The following is a 25,085-nucleotide window of genomic DNA, read 5'->3' as shown; positions in this document are numbered from 1 at the left end:
TAGTGTTTAAGCAATCAGAAAAAACTGTATTATCTCGACAAAGTAGCTTATGCAGCTTGCCACATTGAATAAGCCACACCCCCAACACACACATATGTGCACAAAAAACTCAGCTTTGCATAAAAATAAGAGATCCTCAGTTATAATTAATGATTCCCGTCAACAAAGTTTAGCATTAGCAATATAATGCATTTAGGCCAGGCAGCTGGTGCACAGCAAGCACAGAGTGCACAAAGGGAGGACATCACTGACAAATCACTACACCACACTTCACACCTTCTCTCCCTGATTTAACAATAGCTAAGCTAATTTTGCAGATGTATGATTACATCTTTGAGAATGTGTCTTTGCAGTCTCCATTGTGGGGACAGTTGTCGTGGTTACACCTTGTTGACTCGGGTAGAGTGAGAAGTGATGGCGGGTGTGTGCGATATGATGTCTCACTCGGGACGGGGGCAACCTCGGCCCCCTCTGTGCAATGACTGATCACATTACTATTAGTGAAAGCTACTCTGTCAGGAGGAGAAGTTACGGCCCAGAGAAGGAGGGCCTTGGGGTCACACACAGGCATTGGGTGATGGGAAGCTGTCTGCAGGGGGGATCTGAGGTGATTGGATATGAAGGGTCTTTGCTGTCCCGTTCTATTTTTTAACTTACAAAATCTTGATTCTGTCATACAAAATCAAATATCTTGGGTCTTGTCATTTGATCACAAATCTCTACAGTGAGGCTTATGAAACTACAACATGTGCTGTTGTCACATGCAACGAGTGGCTCTGATAAATGACTTACTCTTTCATTTTCGCTACATATGCTTTCCGCCTCAATGTATCCACTCTGGCCACATGTCATGATCTACAGCTTCATCTTTAACATTTGCCAGGCTTCCTTTTAAGTACAGTCATGTTTGCAGACTCTGGCTTCATCTAATAGCAAGACTGACATTAGTCACCGCTTAGTGAATACACGTCCCTGTCTGTGCATCATCTGCACTTTTCCAGATGTCAATTTTGGAGGAAAAGAGCAAATTTAGCGTAACAGAAAAAAAACAAAGATTTGGGTCATTAATTTAAAACCCAGATGTTTTTTTACTGAACTGTTCTGCATTTACCCAACAGGTTGTTCTGTCCGCCTGGGTTCTACTTGTAAAGGCATCTGCAGAGTTGTATATTTTGTGCTGACCAACATTTCTTTGGACAATTTCCCTGCAAAATGTCCTCTGGAAGCATCACGGACAAGCCTGCGTATCCGGACTTTCAGAGGTTCAGTGAGGTCACACAGATTCTCATAATTAGCACACATTGGAAATTAAACACATAACTGGATTGGTAGCTGCTTTAATCATAATGTAAACTGAACAGTAAAGTTAAAACTGGAGACCACATGCTATAGCTTTTCTGTTAGCCTCTGTCTAGGCACAGTGGAGGTTTGAACTAAATCCTAATGTTAGCCCACTAAAATCTTTACGCTGACGTTTAGTAGTCTAAGTGCACATCATGTTCATGCTCAGTTAATCAGGTTGTCTGATTATCAACACACAAATGAAGCTGAGGGGAATTTACAATACATGAAAAAATAAGGTTTTGATGTGATACATGGATAGCTGAAATAATCTTCATAGCAACAGTGGACATTTCCCCAAAAACAAAGGTCAAAACAAAAGATGAAAAAGTCCACATTTAAAGCCAATCCACTGATTACATGAATATCTGACATGTTTTTGAACCAGAAAGGAAACATTTAGTCATAGGAGTTGATCCCCTGTGGACAAAGGACTCCTGTACTAAATTTCAAATAAAATCAATCTGATATTCAAACCATAAATCCCTAAAACTGAAGTCGATGGACATGTGACCGTGGTCTAACCTTGAATGACGTCGCCTGATGCGGCCTGGCCAGATCTCTGTCGTTTTGATCAACCTCAGCGCTCGGTGAATCACAGACGCAGGACGACAGCGGCACGTTTCCAGCCCCAACCCCTCCCTTCACCCCTCCTCATCTGATGCAGGCCACATCTTTGAAGGCAAAAACAGGGGAACAAACACGTCTTTAGAAGTGAAGGATCTGAGGGATCCATCAGAAAAAGAGAGAGGGGAGTTATTGAGACGAGGCACAAAGAGTGCGAATATGAAAGACAACACAGGGAACATAAAATGAGAGGGGGACAGAGAAAGGGAATAATGTAGACAACAGAGCGGGATCTGCATGTTTTGATCAAACACTGCACATTTTCAGCAAGAAGCATGAGAACTTAACCAAGCAGTGTCCTTCAATGCTCTACATCTCTTCACAAACACCACAGGATTATGGGTAATTTGATAACGTTAGAAGATAACGTAAAAAAAAGCACCAACAACTACACTACTTGTATGACTATAGTGACTACAGTTACTGATGGCTACATTTTACCACTGACATGAAGCTACAGCCAGTAGCTATGTTAGCTAACTTACTCCACACCGACCTACAAAACGCTCATCTGGGTTTCGAACCCATGGCCTCTTGCACCCAAAACACTGATCATCCTGCTACACCACAAGCAAGAGAATCATTCTCTGCTGCAAATGTGTTACACTTGCATGCCATGCAATGACGTCACTAACAAGTTATCGACTACTAAATTAGTTGTCGATGCATTTTGCCCTCAAATATTACTTGAGTGCTCGACTAATCATTGCAGCCTGAGTTTTATTTCATTATTGTAGAATAGTTTACTATCAATGGGACATGATGCTGGCAGTCTGTTAGCTTAGCATAAAGCCAAAAGGACATTAGCGGCCAACTATAAATATACTCCTGAACCTTGTGACCCTGTTAATATCAGACAGCTATCACATATACTGAATATAACTGTAGCTGGCAGCAGGAGCATGAAGCACAGCTATATATAAAAAGTACAGTACTGCTGCTCCCTGAGCCGTTTATGGTGTCTGCAACAGGTGTCCATACAAAGATTACAATTACACCAGATCATCAACCTTGATGAAGAGTCCCTGTATTAGTCAGAAGCCTTATATAACAGATTAGCATCTGTTTATCACCATTTCAAAGCCAGCAATGGGGAATCATCATCCTGCACTACAATACAAGACTATTCTGATAAAGGTGTTGATCCATATTTCACCATGATGCCCTTTTAAAGCTGTAGATGTTTCCGCTTTTACTTCTAATAGACCATCATCTGACATCAGGCAGACTAAGTACTGTACCCAAACTAAGAAGACGTCTTTTGGGTCTCAAGGTGCTGAGTGTGTTTAGAAATTCTGCTTTTCTAACTCATATGTATCCCAGACTCAGCAGGCAGGCAGGCAGGCAGGAGCAGGTGGTTTTTGCAGCTGCAGAGTCAACATGCAGCAGGTGCTGACACACATAATTCATCCACAGACATGTCTGCAAACACACACAGTCAGCATGCCTCAAAATGAAAACGCACCATTCGGTGAAAATGCATTATGGTTACAGCAAATAATTTCCCTTTAATTCACAATGGGAATACTTAAAAGTTAAATGCCCAAATGAAACCCATAACATTAAGAGACCTTTGGGTCAGCCTGCAAAATGAGTCTCACTCCCCCTGCTGGCTGAAATCGAAAAATGCAGGTATAATGCCATTCAAACATAACATTTGCACAATGACCACCAAAATGGTTAAACATTTGGATTTCTGATCATTAGGGCATTTAGGAAAAATGATGCAAAACAATATCAAGACAAGATGACAGAGGTGAAAGCAGTTATATTGGATCTAACCTCCTCCAGTTATAGCACCAAAACAAACACAGTGAAAATAAATGCTGTTGCCTGAAAACAAACTAATGCAGAGATGTAGCTATATTGCGATATTGACATAATGTCACATAACAGTCACACACCACCCACAAAAGGGAGCAGCACCACCAACCTGTTTCTCCAGCACCCAGTGTTGAATAAAATTTACAATTAATTTGAATTAAATGTTACAATCAGGTTGTAGAAATTGGATGAGAGCCAACTTAGCTAAGTTACCGACAATTAGGCAGCAGAACAGGGTTGGCAAATATTTAAGATAACGAATAAAGAAGCTAACATACAAAGATAATGTTGAAAGCAGTTTAGATAGCAAACAGAATTATGCTAACAAGCAAAGTTAAGCTAGTTGACAAAGTTAGGCTAACATTGTTAACATTGCTAATAAAGTTAAAGACTAATTCACGATCTGAATTGATATGAACATAAACTGGTCAACACCGGGATTGCCAAATACACAGATTTTTGTTTTACCATGACTAATTAAAGTGTCCCTCTACCTTTTATGGAAATTTGACTTCTTAAAATTGATCGTGTACCAACAAATGGTAGCATAATTCCCTGAACATACACACACCTGGCGCTGATTGTCGTGAAGATGGGGTGAATGGCGCTACAGAAGCACGTGTCAACAAGCCCCATCTGTGCACTGACTCCCACATGCTCCTGAGCAGAATCAGCCAAAATAAGGAAAGACAGCTGCGTGGGTGGCCCGGATGTGTAGGAGTAAAGATGGAAGTGCAGCTCCAGCCAATAAAATGATCAGAACCAATAGGTACAAATATACCTACAATGAAATGGACCAAACTGGAGAAATGGACTTAAACTTTGTTTAAGCTAATGTCCGTCATTGATACATTCACACACAAACATATATATACATATATTTGGAAATTAAACAAGCACCAAAGACAACATTTGTTATTTTATCTAATATGATTACCGGTTGTTTTGACCCTCCTCTTAATATTATTATTATTATTATTATTATTATTGTTATTATTATCATCACTATTATTACTTGATTGTTCTTTTAATTTCTTTACATGCTGATAATGTCATTGTTAATTCATTCAGTTTGCCATTTAGAAGGTCCACAGTGCAAACTCAGCAGGTCGATCATGGCAGGAACATGGTGGTGTGACTATACTAAAGTGACAGCGCAGATTAATTAGTGTTCAACAGTCCAACAGCAGAGGGAAAGAAGATTTTTTTGTGGCGTGAATATCTGGTTTGAATGAACAGTAGCCTCCTGCCTGAAGAGTCCATGTCCAGGGTGAGAAGGGTCAGCTGTGATCCCACCTGCTGTGATCTGACTCAGAGTCCTGGAGATGTACAGGTGTGGGAGGGATGGGAGGCCGCAGCCAATCACCTTCTCAACAGAGCGCACAGCATGCTGCAGTCTGTCCCAGCTTGTACCTGACAGTGGCCACACCGGCCCCGGCATACCACAAGATGATGCAGGAGGTGAGGATGGACTCAATGATAGCCGTGTAGAACAGAACCATCATCTTAGCTGGCACCTTGAGAAGAACATCCTCTGCTGGGCCTTCTTGATGAGGACGCTGATGGGCAGCTCCCACTTGAGGTCCTTGGTACCCAGAATGCGGAAGGAGTCCACTGTGGAGATGGGGGTGTCTGTCAGAGTGAGGGGGAGCAATGGAGCTCACTTACCAAAAGTCTTCTGGCCGTTAAGCTCCAGGTTGTTGTCGGCACACCAGGACACCAAATGGTCCACCTCCCTGTAGGCAGACTCCCCTGTCTGAGATGAGTCCAATGAAAGCAGTGTTGTCTGCAAACTTAGAGCTCAGAGGTGCAGCAGTTGGTGTAAAACCGATGGCAGCGTAGTGCCATCTTGTGGCGAGGTTTAGGTAGTATGAAGATTGCAACCGTGATCAATAATGAAAAGTGTGTTTTATACAAAAGTCAATGCACAATAGTTGATTTGTACTGATATTTAATATTTAGACATGGGGCAACAGCCATTTTTACAGCACATTTTGCATAATTTATCAATACCTCCTGTATACAATCACAAAACCATGACAGTAGATTTTTTTTCTGTTTACTTACAAGTGGAAAAACCAGACAGGTTTTACAAGCATAATCTTTGTACAGTCAGCATACGTACATCATCAATAATTATAGGTTTTCTTCATAACCCCCCCCCCCCCCCCCCCCCATAACATTTGTGTTCTATATCTGTCTCTACCTCATTCTTGTTTTTTTTTTCTTTTAATAATATCTGGACACAAAAATAGTATGAACCACCAACGAAAACATGCAACATCCAGTGTGAGCACATTTAAATTCTCCTGCAACTACTTGAGTTGTTAAGATAAGACTTTCTGTGTTAGAGACTCTGGTAAACATTTCGGTGTTTGGTGTAAAGGGTCGGGTAAATCTGGGTCCTTATACAGACTCACCTCACTTCTCAGTCTATCCGCTGTACAGTGATCAAGAGAAACAACGACTACCTGTTACTTCTATGATCACACACCCTTTGTTTTGTTTGTCTGCTAAAAGACCTATTGCTCCTCAAACCCCAGTATAAAAAAACTATATATTTACAAGGTTGGAAATAGAGAGATGGCATCTGTTTGTATATGTGTGTGTGTGTGTGTCAGTGTGTTGGAGAGTGTGTATAGAGAGACAACACTTAAAAAGTAGAGCCAATGACATGCATGGACTTGGTATGAAGATGCTACACACACACACACAAGCACATGGGTGTTAAATGAATAAAAACAAAAACACACACCGACCTCAAAACTACTATAGTTTCAGGTATCGTGTCCATTGATTGCATCATATCTTTGTTTTTAAATTGATGCTATTACCTTGATTCTATGCGGAGTTGTTGTATGTGTGTAAGTGTGTGTGTGTGTGTGTGCACAAGGGTGAAAAAGTTGTTTCTCTGAGTTTCAGGCCCTCTAAACATTGTAAACAAGCACTACATTGTGTATAAAAAAACAAAACCTACTTTTTTCCCCCTGTACATCTGATATGTACCAAAAACAAATATAATACAACATGTAAAATAGTCTCACAGGCAATAAATAAAGATTCATATAGCAATACAAAACAAATTTACACTTTAAATCAGGAGAAAAAAATATATTAAAGCAGTAACCATTTCGTGAAGAACGTGAACACACAGCAGTGAAAAAAAAAACAAAAAAAAAAACGAATTAATGTGTCACATTTCCGGTAAGTCAAGACGCAGCTACTACCATTAGATGTTGCATAGAAATCACTGTGTAGTTTCACTGCTAAAACGTGTGACTTAAGATAGTGAATGAAGCAGCTGTTCTGTCTCTTGACCCCCCCATTAAACACACATAAAGACCTCTGTCAGGACATGATGGGCTTTACTGAATTTTAAAGGTACAATCTGTAAGTAAATAAGAAATGACAGCTGTTACATGTTACACAGATATCAATGTAAGTTAGCATGCTAACCAGCTAGAGTCAGACCCATACTGTAGCATCACGTCCACGGCTGGACAAAATAGGAAAGCTGACTAGCACGGACTTCTTGCTACGTCTACTTCCCTGCACACTGCTTACAATACAACATCAGCTCCCATCAGCTTGTGAGGGGCCTGGAGGGCCAACTTCAAAAGAATGATTTCTTATACTGAAGCAGTGTCTAGCAATAGTTCAGACACAAACACTCTGATGTTTATGTGCCCTAAATATGACAGAAAGTAATGCCACAACAGCAAATAGCATCACGTCCAAACAGAAACAACAGCACCACCCATGGGAGACAGTTCCGAGTTTTTTTTTTTGTTTACAAATTGTACCTTTAAAACGACAGTGACAAGTTATTATAACATCAAGACATCTAGGACATGACAAGAAGATGGGACGAACATCAACATGCTACAGTGACAGCAAGATGGTGCTAGTGCTAATATTTTGTGAATAGTTTCTTGTCTTTTGTTCTCTATTTTCACGCCTCAAAAAAAATAAACATCATTATTGATGATGAGGAGGAGGATGATGATGTCAGTTTTACATTCTAAGCAGAAAAAGTGCAAAATATCACAAAAAAAGCGCACGTTGTTGTTGAGTTGACTGCCCTTAAGGAACGAAAGCAAGACCGATATTTTAAGAGTCGTCATGTTCTGGGATCTCACAAAGAAAAACAGGAAATGCTTTAAATCTGATAGATGTCTCACATTCTAAAGGGGCATTGTGGATGAATGAGACGTCACAATCATCGAGACTCGATTGTCTGTGATAAAGATATCTTTATATCTATTTATATATCATTACTGTCCAGCTATGACATGTCACTATGTACAAAGTGGAGGTGTTTTTTTCTGTGCAGAACGTGTGGCACTGCAAATAGATAAGACTCATGCGCACAATAAATAGTGTCCGATTTCATATAATAATCTTTTGATAAAAGTCAGTTGAAAAGGGAGGGGAACAAGTAGTTTTTCTTTTCAAAAACGTGCTTGTTGAAATATATATTTTTAATATCTCCTGGAATGCTAGGTAGGTAGTGTGTTATAAAATATACTTCCTTTTTCAGGATAGCTTTTTTAAGTACTTAAATAATTGAGGAGAAGTCAAATGATGATAGAACTCTACGCTAATATCATAATACAAAAATAAATAAGAGGTCTTCAATATTTCATTCAAATCAATTGAACTCTGCAGGTTATGGATTTAATGGATAAAACATCTAAATAAATCTATCTGTGTGTCCATTCCCTGTATCTATTAAAGTTTCTCTTCTGTGTGAATGAAAAATAACCGTGTATGTGTGTGTGAGTTTGTGTAATACCTGGTTGATTCCCGCTCTTGACCTCTGAACTGTGTGTTTCTCCTAAGCCCCGGATACAATTAAATATACACTCTACATCCTGTAAACATGTGTTTGTGTCCTGTAAACCACTCTACCTTCCTAAAATCATCCAAAATCTATCTGAGCCCTGAAATGAAGATTGAAGAAAGACATTTTTCACCGATAATCCCCGATCCTCCAACCCTTCAGACAAGTGGTTACAGATGTTTGACCTCAGATGTGACACACCCCTTGCCCTCTCAGTGTTTTTGTAGTTTTAGTCTCCTATGAGTGGATCTGGGCAGTGCTGGCGAGCAGCTTGTGCCAGCTCACCACTCGCTTGCGTAGGTCGATTTTGTCCAGCCACACGTAGGCCTCCCCGATGAGAGTCTTCTTCACAAACTTGCCGCCGTTTGACACCAGGAACAGCTGTTGTGAAGAGAACAGAAGAATGTTTTAAGAAGGAAAGAAGAGATTGCTGCATGTGTAAAAGAAGTATGTGTGGAGTATTGGTTTTTCAGTAATTACCTGTAAGGAGTGTCCGGTAGGGTTCATACAGAAGCGGAAGGTTTCGTTAAAGGACGGCTCACGGTCGTGCCGACACACTCTGGTCTTTTTCTTGATGATCCTTTTCTGGGTGGCGATATTCACCACATAGAGCTTTACGTAAAGATCTGTGGGCACAGGCACACATCACATAAATCTGATATTAGTGGTGTGGGAGGAGGTGGGGAAAAGGAACAATTTCCATTAGCATTTGCGTTATATTTTTTTTGTATACGAGTATTAAATGTGAATGGAAACAAAGCCCTGTGTGTGGGTCCCATCTGGAAGCATGTACAAATCAAACAAGTGCCAGGCAGCATGGGTATTAGGATGTAAATATTACAAGAGAAGGCTAGATGGACAGCAATCTGTGCCTTACCAAGAGAGAAGGATTCTGCCGTGAGAGACATGACTTCACAAACAGCATGTGATTTTAAGACATGATACCACATACCTACTTGCATTTTTACTTCTATAGATACATTTGACTAGTATTTTTTTGCTTTGCACAGCCAGTATATCCAGTGTTTTGAGAGGTAACGTATATATATATATATATATCATATTATCATATTTTTTGCCAGCTGAGAAGCCCACACAAACACTTGTTCTGTCATCTATAAAAACTGGCAACACTTAGTGGTATGTCAGATGCCAGAACAAGTGTTTGTGTGGGCTTCTCAGCTGGCAAAAAATATGATATGCGCTGTATTAAGGAACAATCTGCTAAACAGGAGCAAACTTGATTACGTCACAACAGCTTGTACAATACAATTTGTGTGTACAAATGTGTACAGCAGTGTGTAATGTGTGCCATCATGTGTGCAGGCGAGGTATTTTTCATTACCAGGCAGGTGGTCTGGTGACTTGAACTTGTAGGTGATGTTGCGACACTGAAGAATCTCAAGGACGAGGTGCTCACCCTCCGTCTTTATCTCCTTCTTCAGAGCAATCTTTATCTCCCCCATTACCTGGGTCTTACCTAAATACACACAAATCAAATACACAGTACATATGTAGGCTGCTTGTACAGTGTTTTTTCTGCCCTCTACTGGACTCCATGTCTTCTAATATAATGAATGACACCGAATATGGTCTGCAAGCAATCATATTTATTTGTTAAACAAGGATGAGGACAAGTCATGATGAGCGCTGTGCCTGGCCTCTAGTTGCCGTAGCAACTGAATGGAAATGTCAAAGCTGGGTCAACAAAACCCTGGCAAGTCATAGCTGTAACCCACAGGAGTAAATCCACTTGTATTAGTCATGTTGTGGGAACATCCGTGTGTGTGTTTCACAGAGACGAACACAAAAAGACTGACAGCATGATAAAAAGATGTGTGTGTATATTAAGCCTTAGTCTCACACTTTGTTGTAAATCTGTGAGTGAGATAAACCTAAGTTTTTCCATCTTTTTAACATAACCTCTGTATTAGTCATAATTACAGTTGTACATGACTCACAACATAGCGAGGAAGCAGGAGGAATGACATTTATTTTTTATTTTATTCATTTATAAGGACACAGTGATGGAAATCACCTGAAAGTGACTCATACTCCTGTCAAATACTCATAGAAAAAACTAGCTCAAAGCTGAAAAGGGAAAAGAATGAATTTGTGAATGAATCCCCCCCCAGTTTATATACTTAGAAGTGTATTTTTTAATATTTGACTTGTGCTCAAGGGAATGTTCGATCTTCACATATAGACACAAAGCAAAACATATAAATGTCCAACCTTCAGTGTCACCGTGTCCCATTGATGACTTCATCACGTCAGTTCCATTTGGGATTTTTCCACTGAAGATAGAAGAAAATAAAAACATAAATTTATAGATAGGGTGTACAAGGAGTGATTGCAATCTCTATGGCAACAGCTGAAACTGTAGCAGAGGTGCCAAACATTGCAGTACCTCCAAAGGCTGCTTGAAGATTGTCTCAAAACCTGGTCAATTGCCATAAACCTTCATGTTTACAGACAACAATATGTCTTCCCAAGCTAATATTAAAGTAATGCAACTTTAAATGACATGTGGGCTGATAGCTGTCAAGATGGTCTGGTATCTTTGTCCACTTTTGGAATAACTAAGAGCTGGATGGAGTCAGGCCCTGCTAAGATTCCAACGGCCTCTTTATAATAACCTATGTGTGATGTCACAGACGATTCATCTATCATTATGTACAGTCTATGTTCATGGCCTAAGGCAGTGGTCCCCAACCACCGGGCCGGGGACCGGTACCGGTCCGTGGGTCATTTGGTACCGGGCCGCACAGAAAGACTGAGCAAAACATATATTATTCATTATCTGAGTCTGAAAGCCGTTTCATTTATAAATCGATCAGATTCATCCGCCTGTGCCTTTAAGCACCTGCCCAGACGCTTGTCTCGGTCACGGGATACGGCACCCCAAAATTAAGCCCACAAGCAAAAATGAATAAAAAACAAACGTCTTTGGAGAGCTTCTTCGGAAAGGGGAAAAGGCCTAACGAGGAGACAGAAGAAGAGGAGCCTACCTCTTCAAAGAAAAAGAAACCCGCATTTAAAAGACTATATCAGGAGTCCTATTTAAAATACGGATTTATTGCAACAGGTGATTCTCACACACCAAGTCCGCTCTGAGTGATGTGGCGACAGACTCGCAAATGAGGCAACGAAGCCTTCAAAACTGCGAGACCGAGCACCCTGCATTAAAAGACAAGCCATGGAAGAAAACATGAACAAGAACGACTGAAGCAATTAATGACGGCCAAAACAGAATTACGGAGTGGACTGGACATAAGAAACACACTTCGGGTGTTATGTCTCCCATTATCCCTAGATGGGACCGCCTCATTGCTGAGAAAGCTCAAAGGCTCCCACTAATTAAGCATAAGAGTAAGTTGTCTCTTTATGCACTTTTTTTTCTGTGCCGGTCCGTGAAAGTATTGTTTTACATGATACCGGTCCGTGGTGCAAAAAAGGTTGGGGACCGCTGGCCTAAGGTATAAGGAGATGGAAATCCTTGTAGATCTAATGTCACATAAGCATATATTCCAAATGTGGAAAATGTGGAATTTCATCCCAATAAAAAGGATAAGCTGACTTACAAACGGGGCACCTGGAAGATGGCACTGTCCACCTCGTTTGTCTCTACTTCTTCGTCCAACAGGCTGTAGGCGCTGCCACTCAGTCCACTGTCCAAGGAGGCCGCTGTGACCGGAGCGTCACCGGATCTGTAGCCTGACCGAGCTGTGCAGAAAAAACGACCACACCCGTCAAAAGAGAAGAAGAAAGAAAGCAGCACCTCTGCCAGGGTCAAGAACTAGGGCCAAGAAGCATTAGTTAATATCTGCAGCATTAGAAAACCATCATAATCAGGGTCAATTATGCCCATCAAAAGGCACACAGGACTGGTTTGTAATGAACAGCGCACAAACACTGAGGACTAGCAAGAAGCATATGGACAAACAGTGTGTTTACAGTCTTTCTATCAACAAAGACAAGACAGTAATAAGTCACATGTAGAGATTTGACATAAAACAAATAAACCCAGAGAAATCTCACATATTTATGTTTATGCAGACTAAACGAGAGGCACAAAGACCCTGCTCACATTGTTAGTCATCTATATGAATATTTATACTGCCCTAGTATCTCACGCTTAGCTTTAGCTTAGTTTAAAAACTGAAATTTTAACTTTAAAGGATGTTTATGACTGCAGCTTTTTCCTGTTTAAAAACCTGTTTACAAGAAAACATATTTTAGATGTGATCCTTTAAGGACGTCCATGTTTAGGTTTAATAGTGTCAGAGTTCTGTCGCCAAAACAGCTGTGATAAGAGTATGAATGATGTCAGATGTGTGGATGCGGTGCAGAACAGGATCTATGCCGACACGTTTTCCTTTGGGGCCACCCGACACGGTATCACAAAAAGCTCACTAATAACAGTTCAATGGAGCAATGGGAGAGTTTTCTTGCAGCAGATGTGTCAGTGTTAATGAATCATATCACAGTCTGAGGTTTTCTGGTATTAGTGAACTGTGTCGGTGGCCTGTCAGGAAAGTGCGTCTCGCTGCATGGATCTCTGGTGATGTGCACATTTCTTTCTGTCTTCCTGTCTCTTTTATAAGACTCCCCTCTTTCTTTCTGCAGGTGTGCGTTAGTAGCATCGCATCCTCTCTTTCTCTCACTCTCTCTTTCTCCATCTGTGCTTCAGTCACACGACAGAGAGAGGAGACTCTTGGGCAAACTCTCACCTCCGGTGCTCTGCGGCCTCTCCTCTGACATGGTTTTCCTGAGGGTCGCGTGTCTGCCGTCTGCTCTGCTCCCTTTGGCCGACACAAACGATGGCAGGGCAGGCAGCCAGTCGGACTGCACTCTCTGAATGGTGAGCACGCCCTCTACACTGTGTCTCTGGTGCCTCAGTGAGAGGCGGCCTCTTTGGCCTGGTTTGTTTTCACCGGGAGGAGGAGGGGAGAAAGGGAGGGATGAAAGGGAGGAGGAGGCAGGGAGGGGCAACGCCAGGAAACAAAGGTCATGAGGAGTCCAAGTTCAAGATGGAAGGAGGGAGGAGCAAGATGGAGATTCAGAGAGCGGCTCATCTTCACCACGGCAACCAGCTTGACTGTCAATCACATGCAGCCACAGTGTGCAGTGCACATTCACCCCCTCCAGTGTGTCACTAAAGGGGTGGGGTGTGCAGCATCTACTGAGGTGCATTGTGGGTCCGGTAGTTGGTCAAAAAAAAAAAAAAGAGTGGAAGGTGTAGTGGTCTGCATGCACAGCCAACTCAGTGGAAGAGCTTCCGAAAAGCTGGTCATTGTTTATTTTACAAAAAAATCAGGAAATCATAAAGAACTCAAAAAATAATAATAAAAAAAAAATACTAAAAGAGGTTAATGATACTTTAGGGAGGGGAGAGGGACTTTCTTCTGTAATCATTTGTTAGCCTCTGGTAGATTCTTATCTTACTTTTTTGCTAATTAACCTATTGTGTTCATTGTTATATATATATATATGTATATAAGCTACATCTGAAAACTTAAAAAAAATCTTAATTCAGCCAAAGCTAAAGCCATTATTTCTATTTAACTCCACATTAGAGTTACAGTTTTGTGCATGTATATGTATATTTTTAGTTTTAAACTAGCCTTTTCTAAGCCACCATTATGCCTCTTTGGGTTCAGTGAAAAGTAAAAACTGAGGAATAGCTTCTGTACAGGTGGGGTGCTGTCTCTACACGCTTGTGAATACATACAGAAGAGAAGTGATTAAGGGTTGACACATTGTGAGTACGAGGAGGGAAACCGAAAGTAGAACTAAAGGAAAAACAAATAACAGAAGGTAGAACAGATGAGTGCGAGGAGGCCATGCTGCGTAGGCTTTATTTGCGTCTTGGTTTACTTGGTTGGAGGCGTTGAGGCGGCGGCTGCTGCTGCTGTTGCTGATGCGACTGCTGTTGGGCATTGCCCGTTGCTACGGCAGCACCTCCGCCACTTCCATTGCCGGTTTCCTGATGGTGTTGCCTTGTGGCGCTTTTGCTGGAGCGTGAAGCACCGTGCGAGCGAGAGTGTTGGCTGTGTCCGTGGCTGTGGCTCTGGCCCTCGGACGGGGAAGGCTTCGATGTGCCAGGACTACTGTGAGATTTCTCGATAGTGGGCACCTGCGTGTCTAAAACAACCAGATTCACCAAATTACCAAAAAAATATACCTTTTATTTTAAGTTAGCGGCTGTTACCTGTTGTTTACACCTGTGGTGACTAAGTTTGCTGGCTAGAAAGATACTGAATCTAGCGAGCATAGTAACTGCCTTATTAAGATTGCTATTATCGTCATAAATTTGATTATTTTTCTAAATTATTGAAGCATTCAAAGCCTTCCTCGGCCATGCTGCCCTCTTTTTGTTGGAGGAAAGATCGAGGGAAGCTAAGGCTAGGCCTCTGAGCTGGGGTGACATCATGGCAACCAAGAAAACAGACCACGAGAAAGCAAAAAGCATGAAGCAGAAGCTACAATGGGTGGGCAGAAGAAGGTGCTGGTAGTACAGGTGATGAGACTGCAGAAAGAGAAGACACTGAGAAGCAGAGACAGCATAAAAGAGAGGAGAACAGAAGCAGCAGAGAAGCAGCAGCGGGTTGTTGGTGGATGGCGGTGAGTGGGTCAAGCAGGTGAAAGGGGAACTCATTGTTTCCTACCCTTGGCTGGATCTGGGAAGATCCCGTGGCTTCGGCTCTTGATGACAGATGATTTGGGAGAATCCTGAATATCATGTAAGGAGGAACCAGTGGTTTTAGGGGAGGAGTGCTGCGAAGAGGGTTTAGAAGAACCATGTCGGCCCTGGCCTGAGTGGGAGCGTCGGTGGTGGTCTCCCTCACTCTGCTCTTTCAGGGGGAGCCACCGCGGGATGTTGTCAAGCTGGGTAGTGTTGGACAGGTCTATGAGGACCTGGTAATAAAAACACACCAGGTTTAAGAAACTGACTCACAAAAGTCTAAGCTGTAAGTGAAAGTGTCAAAGAGGTTTACCTCGCCTAAGAAATCATTAGAGGAGCACTTGTCGTAGTCCCATACGCTCACCTCCAGGGTCTTCTTCCTCAGCTGAAAAACACACACAGTTAGTTGTTGGTTGAGTAAAATATGATCTGGGCTTCAAGTTAAGCAGGTTCAGACATTCATGCAGCTTAAAACACAACAGAGAAATTCACTGTGACTGATGTGAGCCCAAAGAATCTAAAACGGGATCTGAAATGATATAATCAAATCCCACCAGCATCTCCGCCTGCTGTGCTGAAAACCAACAGCCATAAAACGCATGTGCCAAAAGAGAAAGTCAACTGTTCTCTGTTGAGTTTTTGTGTCATTTTGCCTTCGTAAACTGGCTTTTTGTCTGCATTTGTGTCCACCTCATTAACAACCCCTGACAATTTCAGTGTTTCACTGGGGACCTAAAAACTTTTTATGTCAATGCAATCAGTACACATTAGCCTAATGGAAGTGCTACAGGAGATGATACATGAGTGCCAAGAAGCCTCCAACTTCACTGCTTCTACATAGTGTGTATACACAAAGGCATTCAGTACCTGCTCCAGGTGGATGTTCTTATAGATGACCGTCTGGTTCCACTCAGGGTTGATACTCTTGCCTGCGTGTTTGGACTTCCTCTTGTTTTCAGCACTGAAGGAACACATCACAACAAAGTACACTTGATCAGAACGCCTGCAAATGGACACCGTGCAGGTTAGTGGACCACCAACACTGTAGTGAGGACAAGATACTGGAGGAGCAGAGCACGATGTGAGGAATAGAAGAGAATGAATGTGATTCACATTGTTTGGATGGCAACAATGTATGAGCCTACGTGCACGGACGGCAGGGTACAATGTGAGGGCGTGCTGCAAAAAAGTCCATTTTGAAGTCCATCAAGTCATTTTGTCCTTAAATTAACTAAAACCACATCTGCAAAAATATACAATTTAAAGAATCCTTAAAGTTTGTAGTTTGTTTTGAGATGATTTGAAAACGTTTTTCCTTCTAACAGAGGAGAACAAATGACTTGTTAAGACGGATGTTTTTTGCAGTGTATCAAGTTTGACTTTAGATTGCAGGATATGAGTAAATCTGTAATAGTTAGTTCAGAAAAGACAAGAACGAGCTAGTCTATTTTGGAAACAATGGAATGAATAAGGACTGCAGTGCAAAACAACAGGGGTGTGTGTTAAATGTGGCAGGGCACTGAGGGAGTGGTACAATGTCGGGGTACAATGTAGGACATTACTGAGGGAATTTAGTCACAACAAGAGGGACAAACTAAAGGGGTTAAAAGGAGACCATCAACCAGGAAAAGGCAAGGTAACAGGGAAAGAGCAGAAAGGGGGGGCGTTTTGTTTATATGTGTTAAAGAAATGGAGACTAAGGGAAGATATTCCAGGGTGAACAGGAGTTAGTGGGACTGGGCTTATCATCTTTTATCGGCGGGTTTCCACATGGACGTTTTTGTTAACTTCACCAAACTGACACCAATTTTCAACCAAAACAGAACCAAAGTGGTCAAGTCACATACCTGGCGTTCTGGACAACCATGACCTGACTGAGGGGGTCCAGCATGCATTAAATATAGAGAACAACATACAGAAACAATAGTCAGAGGGAGGGTGGGGGGGTCAAAGATTGTCTGTGGACTGTGACAGTGTGCATACTATGTGCAAAGGGGAGTTAAGTGATTATTAAGTGTGTGTGTGGGTGTGTGTTTTGGACAAAGGGGCAGAAGGCACTGTGGTGTGCTGCCGCAGAGGGACTGAAACGGTGCTGTGGTGTGTCATGAACTGCATGTATGTGTGCTAAGAGGACTTTCAGGTCATGTAAAGCATCCTTTGGCAATCACAGTGGAGATCCAGCCACACTGAAAAACCTAATTCCTTAAAATTTAGTTTGTGTTATATACATTGATTTGATGGAAAACCACCAGTGCTATAATACATATAAAAAAAAAAACATCATTATCCAGAGCATTTACATGCTGCAAAGGGAACAAACTGGTGATTCGTGTCATAAACTGTGTTTGTCTTTCTGGTAGCTTTGTGCCTCTCTCTCTCTCTCTCTCTCTCTCTCTCTCTCTCTCTTTGCAGGTCTCTCTGCCTGCAGACCTGCAGTCTGGCCACTGAATATTCCAGTGCTCATTGACTACACCAGTCTCTGCTGCTCATCTTTGTCTAAATTACTATCAAATTACTATTACTATTTATTGACTGACGATACAGATATCCATTATGATATAATCACTGTTTCATCTTGCTTGTCAACATCAACAACCTGTCATGTTTGTTCTAATGTTTAATGTTTGCTGCATGCTTGTTCCTCTCTCTCTCTCTCCTTCATCCTCTCTGTCCTGTCTCCCTCTTCTTCTCCCTTATGAGTTGGGTCCTGCTCAAGGTTTCTTCTTGTTAAAGGGGAGTTTTCTTGCCACTGTTGCTGTTAAGGGGGTTCAGGCTCTGGGTCTCTGTGAAGCTCTTTGAGACAATTCTGATTGTAAAATGTGCTATATAAATAAAATTGAATTGAACTGAATTGAACAAAAGCTATTGTGGCTAGCTAAGGAGGTAAAGAGTACACTGTTTCTCCATATGTAAAACAGTATAGTCCATAAAGGTAAAGAGACCTAAGCAGACATTGCTCACCATTCTGCATCATCTGTGCTGGTGTCTTTCAGTCCAATCAAGCTATAGGACAATGATTGTGTATAGGACGAATCAGTATAGGCGGTGTAGCTTGTAGCTTTTCAGCCCTTACAGGACCTCCATGTGGTTGTCAGGAAATATGTTATGCAACCGAAAAGCCTCTGTATGGATTGCAGTTGGTGTTGATAGATGTGAGAGTCCATGTATACACACAGAGAGTGTGTATACACGGGTATGTGGCACATGTTTTCCATAACTGCTTGCAGTTAGTTAGTTGGCTGTAGGGCTGCTTTTCTCACAGCCTCCTTAAATGTAGCCCCCCCCCCACCTAAAACTCAAAAGTGCTGTTTACATCTGAGCATGTGTGCGAGTGGAGGCTGAAAAGCCAGCGGCCATATTTTATTGCTTTTATCTGAAATTATCCCAGTTTCTCGAGGGACCTCATCTCATACAGGAGAGAAGGTGGGGGAGTCAATTGCATTACAGTGCAATCACAGCGAGAAAGGAGGGAGAGCTGGACCTCAGAGGGAGTGTGGATTGTATTGCAAGTAAATATGAGAACTATTGATTTTGACTGCACTCACACCTACAGTAGAACAACACAAGTACATCGGCCTCATGTTATTTACATAATGTTTATGAAGCTCCTGTAGCAAGGAGTCCTACCATTATAACACAACATTTAATGGACTGGTCATGTGCTGCACATTCAAAGATGTCATAATGGGCTGAAATCAATACTAAATCAATTTTAAGATGAATGGAAATTAGCTTAACAAAGTTTTTTTTGTCGTGTGCCACCTGAACTACATTTAAGTAGTAGTTTCCCACACTCCTGACTCACCCCCTCCCTGGCAGGAGATACACTTTAACAAATGGGTCGGAGTAGCCGTTGTTGTCCCGCGAGGCGAGGTTTCTGGCCTGCAGGACGTGAACGATCAAGTTGCCGAGCTGCTTATCGTAGTGGATTTGAAGCTGCAAACAGAAATATGACACATTCGAATGCTTTTAGAAATAATTTCAAACATTTGAGTAGACATGAACTGATCACATTCTAACATCTTAAGGCTGCATTTTTACAGACCTGTATCTCTCCAGAGATGGGGCGGGACTGGATCTTCGTTCCCTCTGAAGTCTGTAAGAGATGAAAGCAGCATGCTTAGATACTACCAGCCAAACATCTGTAGGTGGATACTTTGCCTTAGCGGGTGGGTGTTCATGCTGCTCTGCTGTGGTGCTTAATAAAGAGCTTAAGGCTCGAAATACTCAGATCTGTTTCAATATTCATTATGCAGCTGGTAAATGGTAAACCTGGATCATTCTAAATGTTTAGTTGTGGACTCACCTTGCTGCTGTGCCGTTTCTTGCTGATGGAGGGGGAACCTGGCTGACCGGGGCTGGAGGTCGCAGAGGTGGTGGGCAGGCCGGAGGATGAGGTGGACGCTGGAGCCTGCTGCTGAGACACTTTCTGCAGCTCTGCTGCTAACTGCTTGGGATCGACGCCTGGAGACCGGGGAGGTCTGTCCCCTAGAAAGATAACACACACACATACACACACAATCATCAGACACAAAAGGCACAAAACCTGAATAGGTTAGGCATAGATGTATAACTCACCTTTACTGCTGTCCTGGAAATCCAGGTGCTGGGACTCCTCAGACTCAGCAAGCATGTTGAGATCACTGAAAGATAAGAAAATGATATTTTAGAAAAGTCTGCAAAGCTGAATGATAAGCCACCAAAAACAGGATACACAAGAATTAGATACATAAATGACTACAGATATTAATAAACTAAATCAAGAATAGCTAATATGACTCATTTCTGAACAGAGAAACGGAATTCTGATGATAATAGTACAGAGGTGGGTGACATCTCCAGAGGGGAGCGCTGTTTTTCTTCTTTCTCTGCTGGATAAAAACAAGTCACATAAAACTCACTGTCTTCTTACAACAAAGATCTTGTTTACAGCAGATGTCTGACTCTCCTGATCGCTTGTCTCATGTGTGGTTATATATGTGTGTATGACGGTGAACAGTCATTGGAGTGAGAGCTCTTATCAATACAAAATCTTTGATCAAAGCTAAAGTGTTTGGTTCATGTCAGCAAACTGGACAGAAAGCTGCATGCTGCTGGCGACAGAGAGGACAATGCAGCCGGACTGATGGGGGTCAGAGTCTGAGGATGAAGCGTTGCGTGCTTAATGCTCTTCAGTCATAGTGCTGGTACACTGTTAGCATCACTTGAAGGAGTGAACTAGTTAGCTGTTAGCTGCTAGCTAACTTCTTCCAAAACAGAGGCTGATTAACAGTTAAGTAGATGCTTGCAGTCAGGTTTTGTGTGTGTAAAATGACCGTTGGTTGCATTGTTTAAAAACATATATATTATTCTGAAATCATCACTGTTTATGTTTCTCTACATAGAATAACATTGATGTGAATGCAGTCAGCTGGAACAGTCTGGACATGTTTTATTGAATGTTTTATAGTGTCCTCTGTAGTCAGCAGGGCCTGATCGCTGCATTCACTCACTTAAAATGCAATTCAATGTGTGAGTAATCCAAGTATTCAGAATATGTGACTCAGACCGAGTAATGTAACGGAATACGTTACAAATTATGTGTTAGGACATGTAATCTGTATTCTGTAACTGAATACTTTTTAAAAGTATTCTTCCCAACACTGTAAACAAGCGATAAGCACACTGAATACAAACTGAGCTTATAACATAACGCCCCATGTTTGTATTTTGTTGATAAAAGTTTCTATTTTTTTTTAAAGTAACAACAAGTAATATTGTACCACAGACAAAGGCAGGAGATTAAATGAAATAACAGCAGTGTATTCTAAGTATTGTACTCACAGTCTGACACACACTTCTGCCTCATTACACGGCTGTCCGACGAGCCCTTGTACCTCTTCATAGGTCTTCCCCGTCAAAAGAACACCGTTCCACTCCAGGACTTGCATTCCTACACATGGTTTACACACACACACGCAGGTAAACAACCAGGAATAACTTTCACAGTACAGTACAAACATTTCACTTCACACCAATACAGGTACAGGAATCAAAGCCAGCTTTTTAAAAACAAGGGAATGGATCAATCCATTCATGTTGGCCAGCGTAAGTGACCAGTTCAGGGTCCATTCACAGAGCAGAGAGCGGTCTCTGGTGAGAAAACAAGCTTTGATTCCAATGTGTCAGCATCACACTGCAAGCCAGAACTAATGCCTGTGACAGTCCAAACAGCAGCTGTGTGACAAAGCTGCTCATGAAGCATTCAGGCATTTCGAAATGAACTCAAAAATGGCCCCACTGCAGGACATGATGCATTAGAGGGGCTGGAATAAAACAGAATCTGATCAGCCCCCCTTTTTTTCCAATTCAGTCTAATGTTGTAGTAACAGCTCATATGACCACTCAGCACAGCAACCCCTCGAAGCACACCCTGCACGCTGGCAGGACTTACACAGGTTGAAGCAGCTCATCAGCAGGGTCCTCTGTTTGCGGCGATACTCTTGTGCTGCATGTGTGAGTGACAGTGTAGTTTTAAATGGATATTCTTCAAACAGGATTGACATTTTTAGCGCATGCACACACACTCACACACACACTGCTTCTGTGACTCTGATCCTCTGCGCCTGTTGAATCTGACAACATTTCTCCATATTCACACCAAAGAGAGTGAGACACTGCGTTCCCACTGGCAACAGAACCAAAGTACTTTGCAGGCATTCTGCTCAGTGTTGATGACAAGGTTATGGGTGTTATCATGGTTGAGTTGTCCTTGAAGCTAACAACACCACAGATGCATCTTGACTCTTGGACGGAAGCAATCACTAACAGTGTAAGGCTTTACCACAGACTTGTCTCTGCTAGAATGAAATACATGAGACAAGCAGAGGATAGGAAGGGCTGGAGAACAAAAATGATAGAGTCCAATGTTTGTCCAATGTGTTTGGGAGGCAACAGGTTAACTGGCAACAGCAGTGGTTTTAAAGCAACATTTTGGCATTCTTATATGGTAAACTAAATGTTACAAATGTAAGCAGGAGAGCTACAGTAGAGGCAGTTTCTTTTCACTGGTTGCAGAGAAAGAATAAAAGGACACAAAAGAAAGTGGAAGAAGACAAAAACTAGAACAGAACATTCTCAAATGCCTACACACACATCCACAGAGCTCAGACCCACAGACTGTTTGCACACACTCGCATTCAAACAGAGCTGAGCCGTTTTCTCCACAGATCACCAGTGTGGCGCGCTTTAAAAAGGCTCAGGCTGCAGCTTTACCATTTGTCCGACACACTCGGCGTGACTATATGAGTGGCCACATGGACCGAGAAGGTGAGAGGGTTAACTGCTCCCTGACTCCCCCGTGTGAAATCAATAACACCTCATTAAATGTGTTCCTTCTAATATACCACACAGCAATTTATCCTCATGTGGTGTCAGTGAGAGGTGAAATAAATAAGTAGGTTGGAGCATAATAGGTGAAACAGTAGCAGAAACGTTTACATCACATTTCAGATAATAAATGATTTGCGATGAAGTAAACTAAGATTTAAGTGTTGGTTATGGCTATCTAGTATTATTAAATTGCTGATGCTTTATGCACTCTACACCTGTAAGCTGTTCTCTTTTCTCATGATGAAAATGTGAGTCATAGAGTCCATTGCCTCGAGGTGATAAAATGTGCAAATTAAGACCTATTTTTAACATCACCCCAGCTCTTACATTGTGTAAGTCTAACAGCTGTAAATGAATGTAAAAGCACCTGAACCCCACCTTTAAGGAATAGTTAAAATCCTTGCTGTGAGTCAGCCTGTATTAGCTAGCAGCCCTAGCTTAGCTTAGCTTAGCACAAAGACATCTTAGCTACAAAAAACCTCAAAACAAAAATGTATGCTTTTCCTGCACAAAAAACATGGCCAAGCACATAACCCTTGATAATTCTTTATTTTAAATTGACACTACACAAGTAAAGTAAAAGTATTCCACTGGTGAGTTTTAGTGATGCTAGCATGTTGAGTAGCTAACAAGCTTATTCAGTGGCTATAGTCGTATATGCACTGTATTTGACCTTAAATGGTTAAAAACCTTACCTTCAAGAATCTTTCCAGATTGTTCTGCAGCTCCACCTGGTAAGACTTTAGCAACATATGCTCCAATGTCTCCATTACTGCCAGGGACCTCTTTTCCTCCAACCACCCGGATACCCAGACCATTTCCTGGGCCGCAAACAAACACTGGTGAGCGACATATTTCTGCTTCTTTATGACACACAGATGGCATTAAAAAAAAACTACAACAAAAAAAAAAACAAAACATTGTAATTTACCGTAACGCTTGTAATAGAGAATGAGTAAGTTTAGGAGACAGCTATCAAGGGAACTTTCACTAAATAACCTAACATTAACCTTTAATCTAAAAAAAATCTTCATTGATGAACTACATTTTGTCAGTCCACATAACTAAATGAGGAAAAACCTTAGCCTTAAAAAATATGTGAAAACACGCTACTAGCTTGGTAGCATAGTCGTCTGTGTAGATATATTACTATCTATATGATATATTATTTTGCTTATTTTTATAAGCAAACAAAACCTATGACCAGTAGATAAAATGTCTAATGTTTCATGTAGCTTTGGCTAACTATTTAGCTTAAAAACTAATTTTTTCCTAATTGCTAATTTTTGCTAACTACTTTTGCTAATTTTGATTTTTCATTAATATTAAATTTTTTTGTAGGCCGCTCAGTAATTGCCTGCTCTGAGCCGAGAGGAATGGTGTGAGGGAGCGTCACGGGAATGACTCACCGGTCTGGCTTTGGCAAGAGTTTCAAACACAACACATGCAGCACATTCGTCATGCTCTGTAATCAGGTCCATATGAATGTGCAGCCTACATTTTACCACTTTGTCTTTTTGAATAGTTTGATCATTCATAATGAGCATTCATGTCTCTGAATGTAGCTTGTCCTCACACACAGCATGCTTCTGCTGATTAGACTTTTACCTGAGACACTGCGGTCTTTGGGATCTCTCTGCAGTTTGACCCTGAGGTGAGAGAAGGGGTAGTATGGACCTTTTCCCTGTGGCCCACAGACAGTGACACAATGCGTTACCATGTGTGCAGGAATTTTTTTGAAGCAAATGTGTTGTCATGTTCCTTCCTCTTTCACCTGTCTCTTCTCTTGTCCGTTCTCCGCCCGTCCATCTCTTGGCTTGTCAAACCAGTCTGTCTCTTCTCGTCTAAGGTGATAGGCTTCACAGGAATAGAGACAAACAAGCTATTACACGTCATTAAAGTGTGAAAAGTGAATTAAGTGTTTTGGTTAGAAATGTCACAGGGGCACAAATGCTAAAGAAAAAAAAACATCATTTACTTTTTTTGCTAACAGATAAAAAAGGATGCCAAGCCACACATGTTGACAGGAATTGTAAAATAAGCAGCAAAACAAAGCTCTTAAAGAGTGAATAGGACAGTATTAGTACAGTGTTACATCTTAAGTCATAATTTATCTGTGATGCAGGTTAACATGTTAATATAAGTACTATTCAGAGAACTGAATACTCTACCAGTGGTTGCATCGTCTCTGTTCAAAGCCATCAGGGAATCACTTAGGGCTGGAATCAAGGCAAACGGGTTTATAAACGGGATCCATACGAATCTATTAACATGTTCTTATGCTGCATTCAAGGACAACTTGCATTTTAAGGGCAACACCAATAAAGTGTGTTCATGTTGATTAAAGTGAGGGCAGTAACACCTTTAGAAACTGCAGTTTGAAATTAACCG

The 25,085-nt window shown here is 41.5% G+C and overlaps 1 protein-coding gene across 1 annotated transcript in view; it reads right to left on the bottom strand.

Moving 5' to 3' along the window:
- Window positions 1-5,963: 5,963 nt before the first annotated feature.
- pcloa (piccolo presynaptic cytomatrix protein a) overlaps window positions 5,964-25,085 on the bottom strand; it is a 49,652-nt gene continuing 30,530 nt past the window's right edge. Inside the window, exons 8-28 of the mRNA XM_028399549.1 lie at window positions 24,866-24,913; window positions 24,469-24,551; window positions 24,303-24,378; window positions 23,390-23,515; window positions 21,147-21,255; window positions 19,902-19,966; window positions 19,630-19,811; window positions 19,369-19,419; window positions 19,129-19,259; window positions 17,171-17,197; window positions 16,191-16,284; window positions 15,637-15,708; window positions 15,307-15,556; window positions 14,592-14,782; window positions 14,516-14,546; window positions 13,369-13,557; window positions 12,220-12,361; window positions 10,871-10,932; window positions 9,981-10,115; window positions 9,116-9,261; window positions 5,964-9,016 (exon numbers count right to left, since the gene is read on the bottom strand). Of these exons, the coding sequence (XP_028255350.1) occupies window positions 8,873-9,016; window positions 9,116-9,261; window positions 9,981-10,115; window positions 10,871-10,932; window positions 12,220-12,361; window positions 13,369-13,557; window positions 14,516-14,546; window positions 14,592-14,782; window positions 15,307-15,556; window positions 15,637-15,708; window positions 16,191-16,284; window positions 17,171-17,197; window positions 19,129-19,259; window positions 19,369-19,419; window positions 19,630-19,811; window positions 19,902-19,966; window positions 21,147-21,255; window positions 23,390-23,515; window positions 24,303-24,378; window positions 24,469-24,551; window positions 24,866-24,913 (2,354 nt within the window). The 3' untranslated portion in view covers window positions 5,964-8,872. The remainder of the gene's footprint in view (window positions 9,017-9,115; window positions 9,262-9,980; window positions 10,116-10,870; window positions 10,933-12,219; window positions 12,362-13,368; window positions 13,558-14,515; window positions 14,547-14,591; window positions 14,783-15,306; window positions 15,557-15,636; window positions 15,709-16,190; window positions 16,285-17,170; window positions 17,198-19,128; window positions 19,260-19,368; window positions 19,420-19,629; window positions 19,812-19,901; window positions 19,967-21,146; window positions 21,256-23,389; window positions 23,516-24,302; window positions 24,379-24,468; window positions 24,552-24,865; window positions 24,914-25,085) is intronic.

The sequence above is a fragment of the Parambassis ranga genome, chromosome 2 (assembly GCF_900634625.1).
Source record: "Parambassis ranga chromosome 2, fParRan2.1, whole genome shotgun sequence".
NCBI lineage: Eukaryota > Metazoa > Chordata > Actinopteri > Ambassidae > Parambassis > Parambassis ranga.
This window is presented reverse-complemented; position numbering and strand designations above follow the sequence as displayed.